At 32.5% G+C, this 20,528-nt stretch overlaps 1 protein-coding gene across 1 annotated transcript in view; it reads right to left on the bottom strand.

Annotated features, from left to right (window-relative positions):
- The window catches only part of LOC127715506 (glutamate receptor 3-like), a 56,686-nt gene that overhangs the window by 31,131 nt on the left and 5,027 nt on the right, over positions 1-20,528 (bottom strand). Inside the window, exon 3 of the mRNA XM_052221564.1 lies at positions 7,267-7,509. Within this exon, the coding sequence (XP_052077524.1) occupies positions 7,267-7,509 (243 nt within the window). The remainder of the gene's footprint in view (positions 1-7,266; positions 7,510-20,528) is intronic.

The raw sequence follows: 20,528 nt of genomic DNA, 5'->3' as shown, positions 1-20,528 counted from the left end.
TTAATCAAAAGTACGTGTAATCGGTAGCGTGAACTCAGATTAAAACCTGTGCATGTATTGCAGTAAAAGCGTTACTTACATTCACGTTTTATTGTCTCTGCTTGACACATGTAGGTGTCTCATTGGAAATCATACCAGAACTTCTTTTTTATATTTAAATAGGTAAGGTCAGGTTACTGTTGTGTAAACCAGTAGACAAATGAGTATTTTCTATAACTAAATGCCACAAAAAATGAGATTGAAATAGTTAAGCACGTACGTTAATGTTAAATAAGTCAGACATAAATAGTACAGATGACGTGAATTACTATTATATGCTAGTTTATAACTTAAAAACTAGTATATCTAGACAAATAACACCGAATAAACCGATTTATCTAGACTAGAAAGTTTTATTAAACATTTATATTCCCATGATAATTTCCCATAATAATGATTTAAAAGACGAATTAAAGAAAGGTTTTCAACGTAATGACCTTGTTGATTATTTTTTTTTAATAAACGAATATGCTGCACTGAAATAGACAATATCAAATTCCATCATAGAATAAATCGTGACCGAATATTAATTGCTTTATATATATTATTTCTAGTGAATTGAGTTTCTATTTTGAAATACCAAATGCATGTCAATATTTTTGATGGGTTTTTGAATTAAGATCATATAATTTTTCTTATACATTTTGATTGATTGACAGACTTAAAGGGAGTAGTTTCCAGTTTATAATTACAGTATTTGTATTTAATGAGGAATTCAGTCATTTTGATAGTAATAGACCGATTTCCTTTAGCTACGAACATGCAACCACAATGTGTCTGTATTCGCAAAAAAATAACATTGCACTAAATTAAGTCATTTTAAGATGTAAAATTAAGTCACCGGTATGATTTATTATAGGGGACTCACTTGTATCATATGAGTTTACATTATACTCAGTTTGAGTAGGAAGTTATACATAAATACTTCAATTGATTTCTATAAAATCTAATTTCATTTCATCATATTGAGGAAAGTATGATCTAGATTTATTTGAAGGGCCAAAATTTTACATTAGTAAACAATTTTGACTAGATGTTATAAAGCTAAGATAGCTTTGCTGAAACATTGAAAGCAAATAAAACTCTAAAGCTCGATAACCTATTACAACTAATGCGTACTTTTCACATGTGTTTCATTTTAATATCAGTAGGATGTTTAATATCTGTTTTAATCTTATCCTGTGGGAATAGTTTCATGTAAGCTTCAATGAATTTGGAATTTCCTGCTCTTAACCAGAAAAGGAAATACAAGAAATTTTATGGTTTGCTATACAACAACTATATAATTAAACCGTAAAACTTTTAACTTGGAGGAAATAAATGACAAGTTTGAAGTCGTTAATTTTCAATTTGTTAGCAGTCGTTATATCATTTATCTGAAGTTAGCTTAGTTCTGAGAATGGTTTCACACCACATGATCTCCTCTAGAATAATTATCACTATTTCTGCAGAAAAAAATATCCTTTTATAATCCGCAATGGATTCTGAAATATAACCAAATCTTTAGAATGTTTGACTCCTCTTTACACATTTACTTCGTTTAATCGTCTTATGTAGAAGTCATTACAGAACCGATATATTGTGACATTTTCCCGGACGAATTAATCTTGTTCAAATTACAGTAAATGGAAGACTTCACAATAGAATGGTTTTTAGAAAGCTTTAGTTCTGCTTCATATTATTGTATTTACCTAAACATTTAAGTGAGATATCGATTTGGTCTGAATAATAGGGTTTCAGCATGATATCTTTTAAGAAAGGGACACCTTAATTAAAGACAACATCAGGTTTATAGAAGTTGTATTAGGTTTTATTAGGAAAAGTCTGACGTTTTGTCAGAATGATCCCACGGATTATTAAAGAAACTTAATAGTCTTAGGAATGTCAAGTAACGACACTGGAAAAGTGTTTTGTTTCTCCACAATCTCCTTGCAACGACAAGTTGCTTAATTGCATTATTAAGAGATCAGAAATGGAGGATAAAAGAGGGAAGTGCATAATTACATAGATAAAAGATTAATCTAAAAGGAACAGACTCGCGAAGAAAAAGAAATAAAAACGGCTCCATCCGTCCTGGGAGTCACGAATGTGGGATTGTGAAAGGAAAAGATAATATACGATAGTTAAGAACAGAAAAGTATTCATTTGACCAAAAATTCTCCTTGATTAGACTTACAAGATCCTATTAGTGGTGAAATATTTTTACTCTTGTTAGTGAATACAAATTTTTCATGTAGAATATAAAATTGAGAATGGAAATGGGGAATGACCATTGATACCCTCGATTTTGTTGTCAAATGAACAATTACTGAACATAGCGAGAGATACACAAAAAAGTTAGACAAAAAAATTCAACATATTGTCCAGATAGCCTGACTTGGCAGAGGCATACAATTTGGTTTGTTAAACAAGTAAAGGAAGATTACATATGGCTTAATTGTTAAACAAAAAGATTTTTTAAAACGCTATTGGAAAGACTTCGTGTATATATTTTCGCTTATGTAAATCGTTTTTTTTTTCATATAACATCCTTTGATAAGATTGTCACATGACGAGTGTGTTTTAAGGTTAATAGTCAACAAAGTGTTGACAATCAGAAAGGTATGTGTAACTTCTACAACAACTTGACTGAATACGAAAGTTTAAATGGAAAATACTATCACTTTTCATGACGACGACCATTCATAAAAAAATTATCATAAAACAACATGGAAAATTAAAGGCATAGCAAAACTTATCCAAATGACAATTCGGCAGTATTCAAGAGCTCCGAATGACTTTAGTTTCTGCTCCACTTGTAACACTCACCGTGTTGGTGTAATGGATAACAAACAGTGTATTGATTTTTCATAGTCAGTATATATATATATATAATGAAAGAGAAAAGAAGACAGAGTTAACTCGGCTGGGAATACGACATTTTGAAAAAAGAATGTGGTAATGTCCGTAAAAATCAACCGAGTCATATAAAAACTGATTGTATGCAGCGAAACCTGACGTTCAATGTTAGTGCTAGCTAAGAAGACTTAAAACCAGGTGTTAATCAGTTCCAAATATTGTTGTTTTAACAGAAAAAAAAACATTGGAAGTTTCAAATGTTTAATAATCTTGAAGAAAAGATATATAAACAAAATTACTTAATTGGTATCTGAAAGAAAAAACTAATCATAATAATAGAATTCGTTCTGGTTTGGAATTTTCTTGCTTTAAAATAAAGCAACGATTCCAGAAATTAAAAAAAAAACCGCCGTTCTGAATAAATAAATCAGGATAGGTGAATTCCCGACCGGCTCTGTAAAATATGTGCCGATGACAAAAAAAAATAGTGCTGTATGATAAATAGCCACATAAGGTTCTGGAGAAGCATCACAGATATAATCTAATCTGACTTTACATAATATTATCTGTTTTCTCTACACAGTAAACTAATTCAACCCGAAAACATGGTATTTTCGTTCTTTTTTTTTATTCATGGACAACAAGGCCATGTTCAATCCAGAATAATGATTTATGATTTTCGTGAGTGTGTTAAAAGTTGGTTAATTTGACAGTCTGGTCGAATCTGTCTTTAACAAGATCTATAAAACATGCAAAATCCAATTTTTAGATGGGTACTTGAGGAAATAACTAGAAAGGAATAATCATTCGAGAGAAGACTTAAGCATCATATTACATTAATATTCCCTACTTGCAATAGTATAAGTACTTCAATAATGAACCATTCCCATACATGAAGCTGTAGATCCAATTATAAAATCTTATAAAATTACATTTATGTATTTATATTTTTCTATATACAATGTATCTGGTAAATGATCCAAATCATGAATGTCTGTTAACGGTAGTCTATTCATACAGCCATAAAACGTGAATTATGTGGATGACAATTTTACACTAAAATTGCATAAGAAATGAGACTAGAGCATGAAATTACGACGAAACCAACACATAACGTGGTACAACACACTTAAAACTTAAGTATGACAAACTTCTACATGCCAAGTCAATTATAAAATAGAGATAAAGATATAATACTTCCTGTAATTTACACGATTGCTTTAAAACTCATTCCATTGTATATTTAATATTATACAATGCCATCAAGTAGAAACCCATTCTAGTGAAGGATGATATGGTGTTGTCTGTGATAATATTTCCTCATCCATATCAAAAGTAAGCGTAATTAATTGGGGTCGATACTTCACATGACAAGAATACTATACATCGCTGACACATGTATCCTGTCCAACATACGATTGATTGATTGTTGGTGTTTAACACGGCGGTAAGGTTGTATTTGTGAAGGAAGCCAGAGTACCCAGAGAGAGCTTCCGACATTCGGCAGAAAAACCCAACATCCTATACCAAAACGACCGGTACCAATAGCTATATAAAATGATGTAAGTAAGTCATGGTGTGTTTTAGTTACTGTACCTGGCATGTCAACATGAAAGACAAAGAAGCAACCAAAAAAATACTTCGAAGTACACGCAACACCATGGATAAAAAAAGAAACAACCGGGATGACTTATTGTGCCACATCAGATTCCAGTGCTAAGTAGCATTTTGTGGTAACTTATAAAAAGTAAACAAAAATACAGAAATACAAGGAAAATTCAAAACGGAAAATCCCTTATCAAATGGCAAAATTAAAAACTCAAACACATCAAACGCATGAAAAACAATTGTCATATTCCTGACTTGGTACAGGCATTTTCTTATGTAGAAAATGGTGGATTAAAATTGGTTTTATAGCTAGCTAAACCTCTCACTTGTATGACAGTCGCATAAAGTTCTATTATATTGACAACGACGAAAGGAGGACCGAAGTGTTGTGACGAGAAATTGAACATATACGTGGTCATCTGGACACAAATAGCTAAGAAATGACGGTGAACATAAAACCTCGCAATAAATCTAAGGACCCATGTTGCAGATTCCTTGACTTGTAATAAAAGACCAGCGCTTCTTAAAGAAATCCTGATTGCGAACCAGCGGTTGGTGTGTTATTTTGATGTAGTATTACTTAGTACTAGATAAATGCGCATGGTGCAAGTCTTGCTGGATTTTGTAACAAACAAATAGAAAGTTTCCAATGGAGTACTGAAGTCATCTTCATTTGTCGTAAAGTTATTATTCAACAAATGTTGATGTAAGACAAACCAAACTGTGTACGTGGTATTTTCTATTTCAATTTTAAAAGGATTGATGCAATCAACATGACCACCGAAGTTTAGATTGTTCAGTTAATAACCAAACATCGTCCATATAGTTGAAACATGAAAAAAAAGAATACCAGATACTAGTATTCTGATTATAAATCCCATGTAAAAGGCTTACCTCAAGCAAATAAAGAAATAATATTAAAAATAGGGAGATGTGGTATGAGAGCTCGAAGGAAGTGAAGTTGAGCAATTTTAGGTCACCGTACGGCCTTCAACAATGAGAAAACCCCATACCATATAGTCGGTTATAAAAGACCCTGAATGTGAAACAAGAAAACTAACGGCCTATTTTATAACAAAACAATTTACAAAGACAAATACGAAAGAGATGAACCAACCGAAAACCACTGAACTACAGGCTCCTGATTCACATTCAGAATGTGGTGGGGGTAAAACAGGTTTGTGAGCGCTCAACCCTACCCCTAACATGGGACTATGGTGTAACAGCACAACATAAGAACAAACTAAATTAAAGAACCTTAGTGAGCACGCTCACATACCCCACGTCCCCACATTGTCACTGGAGAAATAAAATAACTGTAAGAAAAAAAAATTGTATAAGAAAAAAAAATTGAATCATAATTTCCTGTCGATATGCACATCTACATAGTATGTCCTTATTATCTACAAAGTTTCATGAAATTCTATTGTGTGGTTTGAGAGGAGTTGCGATGACAAAAGGTTGCAGTAGTATATTGGGCAAATAAGTTCAATGGGGCGTAACTCCTGGAAAAAAAATTGAATCGTAATTTCCTGTCGATATGCACATCTACGTAGTATGTCCTTATTATCTGAAAAGGTTTCATGAAATTCTATTGTGTGGTTTGAGAGGAGTTGCGATGACAAAAGGTTGCAGTAGTATATTGGGCAAATAAGTTCAATGGGGCGTAACTCCTGGAAAAAATATTGAATCGTAATTTCCTGTCGATATGCACATCTACGTAGTATGTCCTTATTATCTACAAAGTTTCATGAAATTTTGTTGTGTGGTTTCAGAGGAGTTGAGATGACAAACTGTTGCAGTAGTACATTAAAGTAAATAAGTTCAAAGGGGCGTAACTCCTAGAAAAAAAATTAAATCGTAATTTCCTGTCGATATGCCCAACTACATAGTATGTCCTTATTATCTAAAAAGGTTTCGTGAAATTCTGTTGTGTGGTTTGAGAGGAGTTGCGATGACAAGAAACAGGACTGACGGACTGACGGACGGACAGACGGACGGACAGACGGACGGGTCAAAAACATTATACCCTCCGCAACTCGTTGCGTGGGGTATAAAAATCAGCAGCAATTGACTTAACTCAAAAGATCGGTACGAGGCACACAAACGAATAACATAAAAAAGAGTAGGTACACAGCACCGAAATAAGAGTAATCAAAGTAACTGAAAGCTAGTTCAAAGCCAATTACGACTAATAACTAAATCATGTTCTCCAAGAGAAGACTAAAGTATCAATCAGTACACATCAAACGGATTTAGTGTAAAGACAGCTCGAGAAACGCATGTCCTTGTGCAATGCCAAAATATAAGTAAACAGTATCGACATGATGTAGGATAATGAGTTCTCATAGCTGTACATATATTGCAAAATATATCTAGATAACAAAAATTATCATAATGTTTTAATTTTTCAAAAACAAAATCAATGAAAAATAATATTTAAAGGTTTTACTACTGTGTTAAACAGATAACTTTTAAGAATAAGGTAGCTTTAGGAAGATCACATTTGGTTCGGAAAGGTATGCAGACATCTTTTTGGAAATCACGCCAAATCTAGCAATGTGCATGCAACTTTCGAAGCCAGTTTTCTTGTCTTTATAATAAATAACTGACCTATGCTTTTTGGTTACGCTTACTCTTTTTAATAACTTGTATACCAAATGAGGTCAAATCAAATAAGATGCTAAGTACCACAAGCATAAAATATACTTTATACTCGCCAGGTACACTCTGAATACAAACGTTTATTCAATACAATACCAACAAAATTATTATTCTTACCTGCGTCGGAATCATAAACATAGGAAATGTTGTCCCACTTATTGGCTAAGATCAAATCTCTCAAGATCCGTGTTAATGGTGGCTTCATATGTATTTCATACTTCCCTTGCATGCTTTCCAATATAGAGCTGATTGTAATATATGGCATATGGAATTTGTCAGAGTATGACGTCAGAATATCTTGGGAACGATAGGATTTCGTACCAAACAACGCAAACACACCATCCGACATCGATGTACATACTGAAATAAAAATATCTTTGATAAATGAGGGGCGTAAAGGGGGAGTATCTGCACGGAAGAACGCGAAATAAAATTGCCATTTCACGATGAACGAACAATTAAAAATTTCTTGCACGTTGATCTTTTTTCCCGATTTTACGAAACACGGTGAATAACGAACCTTTTTTACAGCTGCACGTGAAATAAAAATGGCAAAACACGTTGCACGAAAATAACCCTTTACCACCCTCATAAATGTTCATGTATGAAGTTCAGAAGTTACTGGGAAAGCTTAATAACTATTGTGAATGAAACGGTATTTAAATTGTGAAATATTTTCAAGAAAAAAAAAAGATATTTTAACATTGTACTGTATTAACTTTATCTATATGTAGCATTCTGCTGGTAACCGTACTCTATGTTTTTACATTGTTTTGTCTTTTCAAACCCTTGACTTTTAGCGTAACAAACAGATATGAAGTTCAGAAGTTACTGGGAAAGCTTAATAACTATTGTAAATGAAACGATACTTAAATTGTGAAATATTTTCAAGAAAAAAAGACATTTTAACATTGTATTGTATTAACTTTATCTATATGTAGCATTCCGCTGGTAACCGTACTCTATGTTTTACATTGTTTTGACTTTCCAAACCCTTGACTTTTAGCGTAACAAACAGATATGAGGTTTGGTATGTTATCTTATTGAAACCGTTAAATCTGCTTTGCTGCTTTAATTTGTCAAGCTTTGTCTAAAACCGTAAAACGTTTAAGACAAATATGCAAACTCGAGTTTCGAAAATTCATCAAAGAAAAAACCTATTACGTATGTTGTGTTGTATTCTAAAAGTATGTTGCTCACATAACCCATAAACGTCCGATGTCATTCTTTTATCGATGTTTAAAATGCCTGAAATCGTATAAAAACTTTTTTACTGAACTCACTGGAATAAAATGGAACAAAAATTAATCTTCTGTGCAGCTTTCTACTGGAAATCATTTTTCGTGTTTTTACAGAGCTTTGCATTATCAAACTCTTGATTTTTATCGTAATGTCTTTTAAAAAACCCGATTAAAATACATGAAGAAGTTTAGATTGTTCTATCTTTTTTGGCATTTTGAACCTGCTTTACTGTCACAGTTAAATTTACTTTAAACATTATTATGTGATTAGGCAATGTATTTCGCAATTTGTCAAGCCTTGTCTACAAATCATTTAAGACAAATACACTAATTCGAGTTTCGAAACACTAAGATAATTAAACCGTGCAATATGAATTAAAAATACAATCAATTGTTATCAGAGAAAAAACCCTATTTCACAAAAAAGTAGTATGTTTTGTATCCTAAAGTATGTTGCCCATGCACATAACCCATAAACATTCGCTGTCATACTTTCATCGCTGTCTAAAATCTGTATAATAATCATTTTTACTGAACCCACTGGAGTAAAAGGGAATTATCCAAATGTTCATAAGTTAAAATGTTTCCAAATGACTAATGTAAATTCAGAATTTTTTGCGATCTTATTATTGCAAATATAAGGATAGATTTCGTCAAAGTAAAAAATGTCTCACTTTGAATTTTGATAATAATATTTGAATGCAGCATTTCACAAAATCGTAATAATTGATTTCACATGTTTGTTCATTGTTCAATAAACGCAATAACAATATGCAGAGATCTGATTTTACAGTAAAGTACAATGGCTACAGTCATTAACTATTGACGAATGTTTTAACAATGTGATTTTGTTAGGATTTATCATTTTCGAGTACATGTATTAAACCTGTGCATGCTAAGGACTATTGAACAGATATATCATGTCATGGAGGGGTATTTGCGACAAATAACAGTCAAGGGACTGTAAAATTTCCCGAGCCGCTAGGCGAGTGAAATTCGGTCCCAAGACTGGTATTTTTCGTTTGAAATGAGGAAAACATATTAGAACATGCGAAAAATACACTGGCTATCAACCAATCAAAATCTGGCTTTCTTATATAAGGTGTAATTATGAACAGATATATCATGTTAAGGAGAGGTATTTGCGAAAACTACCAGTCGAGAGAATGTTAAATTTCGCGAGCCGTAATGCGAGGGAAATTCATTCTCAAGACTGGTATTTTTCGCAAATACCCCTCAAGAACATGCTATATCTGTTTAATTACACCGAATGTTAACGTTCAAAAACACATAGATGATCGTGACGTTACAAGCGTCCAGTCGGATAGAGTATTTTTTGGCAAATACCATGGCAGAGAGGGTAAAAAAGGCATATCCTTTTTGCATATACCCCGGCGGCGTTAAAAAATGAACGATATTCATTTGATAACAGTAAATTGGTGAAAAATACACTGGCTATCAACCAATCAAAACCAAGGATTCTTACATAAGGTGTAATTAATCTAAAAATGCAATTGAACGTGCAGTGAGGTGGGAATTTTGTTATTGCTCCGTGTTTAATATCTCACTTTTTAACTTTGAGACGAAAAAGAGCAAAACAGGCGCTTTTCGTTTGAATTTTTTCTTCATGATAAGATTATTATTCTAAATTCATAAGCTTCTTTTAAATGAGAAGGACACAACACTACTTGATACGTAATGAAATCCTTATTCCTATAAAATAATTATATACGTACATACAAAAATAAAACATTTTTGGCTATATGGTCTGATAACTGAATATAATAAGCGAGAATTCCAAATAAGCAACCGGAACAAATCATATCGAAAACCATTATACACAGAATACCAATTGCTGTTTCACTTCGATGTTGCACAATTTGATTTGTACGACCAGAACGTCAATTTATATCGTATGGTATTAAATGCCAGTCTTTGTTAGAATCAGGCAATTTAGAAAAAAATCAAAACATGTCCGAAAAAACCCCACCGACCTAAGCACCCTATTTTGAAGGTATCCAAACCTGAGTTAGAAAAGGTAGGTATTAGTTTCTCCGTGTCTGGTAGTTCGAGAAAGATCTAGAATTTCTAGATAAATTTTGGTTAGAATGATAGCAAATTACGGAGTTATCACCCCTTAATTGTGAATTTCCAGTGCATTGCAACCAAATTATATCTTGAATTACCAGAACAGGAAAAGGAAACAAATGTTGTATTCATGCACCATTATACATTCTGAACTTAAATTAATGTAAAGCTGAGCGGGTTTTTGTTTGTCATGTTTTCACCACTGTCTGATTCTATGGCAGATTGGCACTTTAAAAACGGTAAATTCTAAGGCAGAGATTTGACATCTAATGATAACCACTTAATTCGTTATTTTAAAGATAGTACGCTTGTAAATATAAAGTTCATAAAAGTATTGAGCTCTTATATAATAAGTGCTGATGACAACCAATATCAGATTTTATGAATGCTATTTTTGATATTGAAATTAAACTGTACTTTAGAATATTTTTAGAATACTGCTACGTCAGCGAAAAGCTTTCTTGGGAATACAAGATTAGATTGAATACAAACTTTATGACAATATAAACTGGCTTTTTTAATCTAAAGTTGGTTACGTAATTTCAATGAAAATGTAATCCATGAGGTAACACCCGCATTATGTTTAGCTGAGTACAAGAAATCATAAATAACGTTACGTTTCTGTTGTTTCATGGGGATCAATCTTTTTAATGTAACTATTCACAAAGTGTAGCGTCGCCCCTTTTTGGTTATATTTTGATAGTAAAATAGTAAAAGTGCATAAAAAACAAAACAAAGCAAAAAAGGTACAGCATAAGTGCTTCACATTTTCATTCATTTTTTTATTGGTTATTTTTATAAGACAGCGATCTTCTAAATATAGACAGTTATTCCGGAAACTATAGATTGGGATTTTGTTCATATTTGTCAATGTTCTACCAATTATATTGCCTTCAAAGCAAAAAAAAATATCAAATAAAATGACAATATTCCTGACAATTTATTCCTGATTGTGCGCCTTCTGCAACAAGAAACACCATCGATCACAAAATTTAAAAGTATATCAGATGGCAAAATCACGATGTTTTCTTCTTCCCTAAATCATGTTCATTGTAGTTAAAATACAATCATAATGATCTCATTACAACATGTCGCCAATTATGAAGCTGCCAGAAGTTACTTCCTCATTGACTGAAATAGCATCGCTAATAATTACACATAACCTCACAGCAAAAGATTGATAAACAGCATGTCTGTAAAACATTAAAAAGGGCTGTATCAAAGTATCAGCAGTAAAAGGCGTTTTGAAAGATAGTATAATCATATAAATGAATTATCTCGTAAAGCAGAGAAGAATCTTCTGCTGTTTTCTGGGTTCAATTCACAATTTGCATTTCCGCAAATCCTGTTATTAAAATTTATCAGTATATAAACCTGTGCAGATTTCTTTAATATAATTTAAGTTAATATGTATATTATTATACTTCATGTCAAGACGACATACAATGTAGTTTATTTCTTTGAATTTGAAATTTAATAGACAGAATAACAGAAAATTCAGTATAATAAATTAAATAACACATATCTGAGAGGGTGATAGAGCAGATTGTTATCCCTCGAAAAGACATTGTCAACCTTGGCTTCGCCTCAGTTTATAATGTTTTCTCGGGGTAAAAATCTGCTCTATCACCCTCTCAGCTATGTGTTATTTATATACTGTTATCATACATTAATATGTTCAGAAAAAAAATAAAAAAGAATAAGTCAAACATTGAAGGATGACGCATTGGTTAAAAACGTTTTATTAATTTAATACGGAGAAATCTAATTTATTTTACTGAATGCAGATTTAGGAAACGTCCGAGGGCTTTGAGTTGCTTCAGCGCATAATGAACACGCGTAATTTGGAGCACAATCTGATTGGACAATATACGGTTGCGATTAAATGACTAAAGGGAGCATCTATACCATAATTATATTCAGTTTCGCTTTCTACAAATACTTAACAGTTGGTCTTTGGACAGATCATGGAGCCAAAAAGCTTCCTCAGTGCTATATGCAATGTCTACTGAAGACCGACTATAACAGATAAACGAGTCAACAAATTGATGATGATGATGATGATGATGATGATGATGATGATGATGATGATGATGATGATGATGATGATGATGATGATGATGATGATGATGATGATGATGATGATGATGATGATGATGATGATGATGATGATGATGATGATGATGATGATGATGATGATGATGATGATGATGATGATGATGATGATGATGATGATGATGATGATGATGATGATGATGATGATGACACCCTACTCGGACACATTATTCTGACTCCGAATCAACTAGTCTTTGCTCTTACTTCTTAATGTCACGTGCTTAGCGGAAAGCAGCAAATACCAATTTTATAAATCTTTGGTTTGATCCGACCGTAGATCGAACCCATGACCTTCCGTAATGGATGCAAGCACGCGACCATGCTACCACGAGACCACAGAGACTGTATTTGATCAGTGTTTACGGAACTCTGATACGATAGATCATTGAGTCGACAAAGATTCTTCATTAATAAAAATGTTTACCGAACAAGGGTATACGTACGATTACTATAGTTGATAATGATTTATAAGCCACAAGCAAATAAAAGCGATATTAGATTTAAAATCTATACACACTTAGGCTCGAAGGAATTTTTTGTCAATACCAGTACGGCCACTTGTCTAATAACGAATTATCAAGATAAACGAGCATCATTAGGAACCTAATCGCAGAGAAATGTTCTTTAATAACCGTATGATATAAGCCTGGTCTTAATTTGCTCCTTTAATGTCTAGAACTGATGTTTTATTCATTTCAGACTTAAGAGAATGACACTGTATTGCCTTGGGGACTGTCGAATTAACTTGCGACTACAAACACAACTTATCACATCTATGCGTACAAATGGCGCCTATTATCCATTATAACAACCCCTAATCAAATAAACTACAACAAATCTCTATTGTCAAAATGTAACTTCAAGAGAAGATATTTTCTGATGATGTAGAAAGCTGTAAGAATTGAAATCCCACATTGACGTAGTATTGTTTTCAGTTCTAGTTTGACGTACAGAACGGAAGCAGCTATCAAATGCATTTAACTGCATGAAGTGCAATTTTCTTTCTGATAATTGCAATTTTAGATTTTCGTTCCATATAATTTCACTTTCAATCCAATTGACTTTGATTAAATTGTTATGTCATCTTTATTTTTATGTTATATAATATGATATTTATTTTGAATGTGTAACTTAATCATTTTTGGTATCGACCTATTTTTTCTCTCATTAAAGCAATTTCATAAATGCTCAAAATTCATTATAGTTGTATTCTTTTACGATTTAAATGTAAATTCATTTCAAATTTAATCTGAGTTAAAACATCAAAATGACAATCAGCTATAAATGTTTTGACATAAAGGAAATTATTCAACATCAAAAACTTTGTAATTAAAAGTTAATTGGTATTTGTTTTTGTTTAGCTCAATAATAAAGTTGGGACAATAAAGATATACAAATATAAGAAGAATGTTAATACCGATAGGAAAGAAGCATCTTTATTAATTTTGATTCTAAAATAATGATAATAATAATAACACCTTTTACTTGGACTACAATATTTTGCATTGCTAAAAAAGCTCCCTTACTGAAAAAATCAGCCCCGTGCAAATATTTGCTGCAACTCTGCAGCGAACTTGCTTCAGACTTGCAGCGAACACAGAGTCTGTATTTGCGGCATGTTTACTGCAAATACGCTGCAGGTCTGCTGCAAACAATTTACCATGCAAATGAGTGTTTGCTGCAGACCTGCTGCAAACATTTTTATGCAAACTAATCTTTCTCCTGCGTGTTTGCTGCAGACCTGCGGCAAATATTTATATTCAAATTAATCTTTCTCCTGCGTGTTTGCTGCAAACTTATTATAACCAATGTCATGATGTGTACACATCACATTATCTATATTACACAGCAAATTCTGAAAAAGTTATGTTACATATATACATACATACAATAATTCAAATACTTTATCACTTGCAAAATTATCATAGCATAAGTTAATACCATTTAAAAATTGATTTAAATTTTTTTTTTTGTTCAAGTACGTGCTCAAATGAATTGCATGCATGAATATCTAAAATACAAAAAAAAAGGTTTATTTGAAATTTATTTTGTGCATATATACAGCTAGTTAAATTAATATTGTCACAAAATTCAACTTGACTTATTACAACATAATATTTAATAAGTTACAATCTCCAAACATATTAGAGAGTACTGTATATTGCATGGTTACATGTTTGAAAATGCTTTTCAAACCTTCATGCAGGACTGGTATTTGTGGAGGGGACGAATTTCGTAAGTTTACACTTCTATGAAGAATTTGTACTTACAAAACTGTCTGGGAAAACTAAACTTTTAATTTCCAAACTAAAATGCCTCCCTGAACACTAATATATAACATGACTCAAACACCATCAACATTTTCAAATTTCAAATCTTTATCTTCCAGGAAGTTACCAATAGGCATGCTCAGTCATTTTATGTAATTCTTGCAATGCTCTTGCAAACATGTAGAATTGTCAAAGATTTCTGCAATCTAGCTGCGAACATCCCTTATATCCCCTATATTTAGTTTTTCATGCAATCTTACTGCAAACATAATTGTTTCTGCAAACTTGCCGCCAACTTGCAGCGAAAAGCTGCAATGTTTGCACGAGGTTTGCAGCTAGCTGCAAACATCTGCAAACATTATTCAAAGGGTTCCTGCAAGCTTTTTGTTTACAGCAAACCTGCAGCAAGTCTGCTGCAGATCTGCAGCAAACATTTCAGTTCTGTAAGGGAGAGGCAATAGAGAAAAACAAAACTCGCCGATAATTCGAAAATAAACCGATAAAATTATGGCAAAAACGAATAACGACCAAAAGTTAAACAAAGTATACAAACATAACATAAAACTCTAAAGACTGAACTACACGGACCCCGGAAAAACAAGGGATGATCTCGGGTGATCCGGAATTTCTATGTAATACTTTCAAATAGTTGCATAATCAACACATTTAAAAATATTTATAAGAATTAATATTGAACCCCACCACATGATTCAATTTGACAATTTTCAAACGAAAAGATTTTTTTTTTTTGGGAGGGGGGGGGGGGGGATATTATGTTCCCAAGTTATTAAGTTGTTGGTATAATTAAAGGTGAAAATGATCAACTAGTACATCTACCGTTATATTTTTTATGTAAATTTTATCAAGCATTTTTAAAAGTACATAATCTTTTGCAAAAGTAAACAAATATTTTTTTGCATGTTCTGACTTTTTAGAATCCATACCGTATAGTCAGTTTTAAAAAAACCCGACATGAAAAATGTGAAACAATCTAAACTACCGCCCTATTTCATAACAAAACTTTTTACGAAAAACAAAGAATGACACACATGAACCAACGACAACCACTTAATAACAGGCTCCTAACTTAGGACAGCCACATACAGAATGTGACGTGACAGGTTTGAACATATTTGAGAGCGCATAAAACCCCTAAACAAGAGACAGTGGTGTTACAGCACGAAAAGTATAAGAACAAACTGTAATAATCAAAAATCAGTTGCAAACGGCTAACTCTATTGATCTGTACGAAGCACAAAAAATAACCAAATAAACATAAAACCAATAGACACAAAGCACTGATATAAGAGTACTCGCAGCTATTGAAAGTTAGTTCAAAGCCAATTACAACTAATAAATTAGTCATGTTCTCCTAGACTTAAGTATCCATCAGTACACTTCCAACGGATTTAGTGTAAAGACGTCATAAACAGTCTGAGAAACGCATGACCTTGTGCAATGCCAAAATAGTAGTAAACAGTATCGACAGGATGTAGGATCATGAGTACGTGTAGCAACAAATATTTAGTTGCCAATTGTAGAACGGTTCTATACCGGACAAAATGGGCTGCTGTCCATGTAAAGCATGATATTAAGTCAGTGAACGTGATATATAGGCGTTTTATCCAACTGTGTTTATGAATGTAATATAACATTTAAAAAGCTTATAGATTACTCACTTTACGCACAGATAAATTGCTCTCTTCTAGTTCTTCGTTGACAATGTAAATTAATGTCCCTCCTAAGGGAAACAACTCACAAAATGGATCTCTATTACACGGTCAATACCGGAATTGGCAAATAAACTATTTGCATTACCTTTTTCTCGTCCATCTATATTCTTAGTTTGATCTGATTACTCTTTAACAGTGTTATTTTATTTATACCAAATTACTTGTTTCGTCAGACTGGTCGCCATTAACAAATATGTTAACCTTCTGTTGGAATTAAACATTTTGAAATATTTTACATACCGAATTTTGCAAAAGTATTTCAGAATTAAACAATTAAAAAGCTGCTTATGTGAATGACAATATTGTTATATTTCTAAAACGGGAAGAAAAGGATTGAAATATAGGAGGGTATTTACAGAATTGAGAAAAATGGACCTAAAAATAAAGAATAGAGAATAATGAGGTGCTATAATATAACGAATATAGAATAATGGGCAAAAATTAAAGAATAGAGAACAATGAGGTGCTATAATAAAAAGAATAGAAAATAGAGAATAAAGGGAAAAAAGTATAAAGAATAAAGAAAAATGGCCTAGAAAATTAAAGAATACAGAAATGAAGGACCCCATCCAGACCCTCATATAATGCATAAACAAACGAATGTACAAAGTCAAGCTATATGAGTTTCCATTAAATTAGTAATATTGGATAATGAATGAGAAGCATTTGAATCTTAAGTTTTCGTTCTGTTTGTTTCATTTATATTGTCCATAAAGTCTTACCATCTTGTGGAAATTTTGCGTTTTTCGTGATGGTCAGTATATTAAACTTCGGGGTAATAAACAGCGTAAAAATTTCTTCGTTGCATAATATCTAATGATAGTGCAATAGTTATTGTCTGTTTACACAATGGTTATTAATTATTGATGTACTGTAATGAAATATCCTTGTTTCTATGTCCTTCTTCCGATTAAACTAACTATGTTAAATTGTACGTGTCAAGTGCAATAACTAATAACAAATGACATATAGGTTTCCGTCTAGTTTATCTAGTTTTACCTGATTATGGCAATAAAACGTTAGAATTTACTGAAAATACAAATATGAAAATACTTGCAATATTCATTTTCGGTCTCTCTCAACTACACTTGCTTTGAAAATCTTTTCAACAATTTATACAGCTGTAGTAAGTCGAATAATTTGGTAAAACTATAGTTCCCCAATCAAGTACCTTTTATTTCCCATTTTCCTTGTGATTTCAATTATTTTTTAGTCCCTTTTATAAGATTATAGCATTCTTTGAAGTTCAGTCTATCGTATTCCATTGTCAAATTCTGAAAACTGGAAAATTTATCACAAATATTGATATCGCCGTTTTCAGCCATGATCTTAAAATTGAAAATCAGTGATCGGATTACACGCACCACCTGATGCTACTGAAGATAATATTACACACGATTCCGTACGCACATGCGCATTGCAATGGCCGGACAAATAGCCCTGGCACTATTCGTCCGGCTAGCCGGACAAATAGCCACTCCGATGAAAATATTGAGCCGAAATGTGTTTCCTTACTGTTTATTGGCAAATATTACATGCATATTCAACATGAGAACACATACAACAAAATTATTTATTTTGTAAAAACTATTTCCGTACTCCATGTATTATACCTTACAACAAAATTATTTTTATTTACCTGTGTACGTTATTTTATTTGGCGGCATTTTGTCCATGGTTATGGTTGTATTTTTGATATTGTTTTACATCTAACCCCTTGTTTTTTTAATTTTGTATTTACATTGTTTCATAGATCAAATTTATTCGTTCAGTGTATGTTCACTTGTTTTTGTTAATATGTCTTTTGATTGAGTTAAGCCATTTCAATTAATGTTTTATAGTGTGTCTTTCTATGTTGTGATTTTACAATATTGTTTCAGGTAGGGTGAAGGTTGGCGCCTGTTAAAACGTTTAAACCCACTGCATTTGTTTGCACTTTTCCTAAGTCAGGAACCTGATGTTCAGTGGTTTTCGTTTGTTGATGTGGTTCATAAGTGTTTCTTGTTTCTCGTTTTTTATATAGATCAGACCGTTGGTTTTCCTTTTTGAATAGTTTTATGCTAGTAATTTTTGGAGCCCTTTATAGCTTGCTGTTCGGTATGAGCCAAGGCTCCGTGTTGAAGGCCGTACTTTAACCTATAATGGTTTACTTTTACAAATTGTGACTTGGATGGAGAGTTGTCTCATTGGCACTCGTACCACATATTCTTATATCTACATACACATTATTTTTGTTTGAGTTTTAAATATAAAACGAATTTACTCTTTGAAAAATATCAAACATTAAGATCCCCCCTTTTATTAGTATCATATCTAATAACACCCGAACGACTGGAGTGAAATAAACAAATAAACGATAACAATCCATATAAGATACACTAGGGAAAGCAAACTTCCACTTTATTTGAACTTTGGTGGATAGTTGTCTCATTGGCAATCATACCACATCTCCTTATTTTTATATTGAACTAGCTGTTTCTGCAGGTGCGTTGTATCGATTTGATGAGTTAAGCCTTTTCAACTGATTTTTCAAGTTTGTACTTACGCTGCACTGTTACATCAACGTCCCAGATTATGGAGACGGTTGGGCTCTTGCAAACATGTTTAAACCCGTCAAATTATGAATGTACCTGTCCCAAGTCAGAAGCCAGTAATTCAGTGGTTGTCGTTTGTTGCTGTATACATGTGTCAGATTTGTTTTTCGTTGATTGTTTTTTAACATAAATCAGACTGTTACTTTTCTCATTTGAATTGTTTTACATTTGTCATTTCGGGACCTTTGAATTATGGCCTGATATGCGATATTGGTTTTGCTCATTGTTGAAGATCGTACGGTAACCTATAGTTGGTAAAGGATATGTCATTTGGTCCCTGGTGGAGAGTTGTCTCATTGGCAATCATTCCACATGTTCCTACTTTTATATTGAGTTAAGGTCTTGCATAAAAATATGCTGACGGGCAGAATAACACAGAAACGTAGGGACAGAGCGATTATCAATATATGTTGTCTGACGACCGTGGCTGTTGCCCTATTAACCGACGAACAGAATAACACAGAACAAAAGGGCAGAGTGATTATCCCTGGATGTTTTCGAACGAACATGCCTTTTGCCCTATTAACCGACGGACAAAATAACACAGTACACAAGGACAGAGTTGATTAACCGACGGACAGAATAACTCAGTGACACAAACATAGAGTAATTATCACTGAATGTCATCCAAAGACGTGGCTGGTGCCTTAATAGTAAAAAATGTTTAAAGAAATACAGCTTATCCGTTATTCTCGGAGAAGTCATTTAAAAAAAAACTGTAATTGAAAAATAGTAAAGTGAGAGGATTGTAATTTGTTTAATCGCACGTTTTGAAACCTTTGGAGATTCCAATCGTACAAATAATATAATCTAAATTCTTGATGCTCTATGCGATAATTGACTTAAATGGTTTTTCTGTTATATGCGTGAAGAACAAAACGTATTCGATTAATTTTTTAAGAGATTTAAATGTCGTTTTATTTCTTTGTTTTGAGTTATTACAAATGAATTGATTATACATCTGAAGGCAGGAACAAAAAGTTGCACGATCTACTCCTTCGGTATTTAAAAACAAGTTTTACTTTTATATAATGTTTATGCGTGATTTTGTTGGTTTGTTCGTTTGTTAGTATGTATTTTGTTTTAAGTCCTTTTTAATAGATCAGTGCAAGTATTATCAGAATAGTATAGGAATAATGCACGACTTTCCGTTGTTTTTTTTAACCCACACAAGAATTCTTAAGAGGGAATATATAAGTGCCTATACATAGTAACACATAACATACAAATCTATTTGAGTTTGGATTAATCAGTACAATTATATACCTATATGGAGGTATTTTCTTTCAGAACGACAGGTTCACCTCAAAAGCTAACAAAACCTTTAAACAGACTTAT

This window comes from Mytilus californianus, unplaced genomic scaffold, assembly GCF_021869535.1.
Source record: "Mytilus californianus isolate M0D057914Y unplaced genomic scaffold, xbMytCali1.0.p SCAF_9, whole genome shotgun sequence".
Taxonomy (NCBI): domain Eukaryota; kingdom Metazoa; phylum Mollusca; class Bivalvia; order Mytilida; family Mytilidae; genus Mytilus; species Mytilus californianus.
This window is presented reverse-complemented; position numbering and strand designations above follow the sequence as displayed.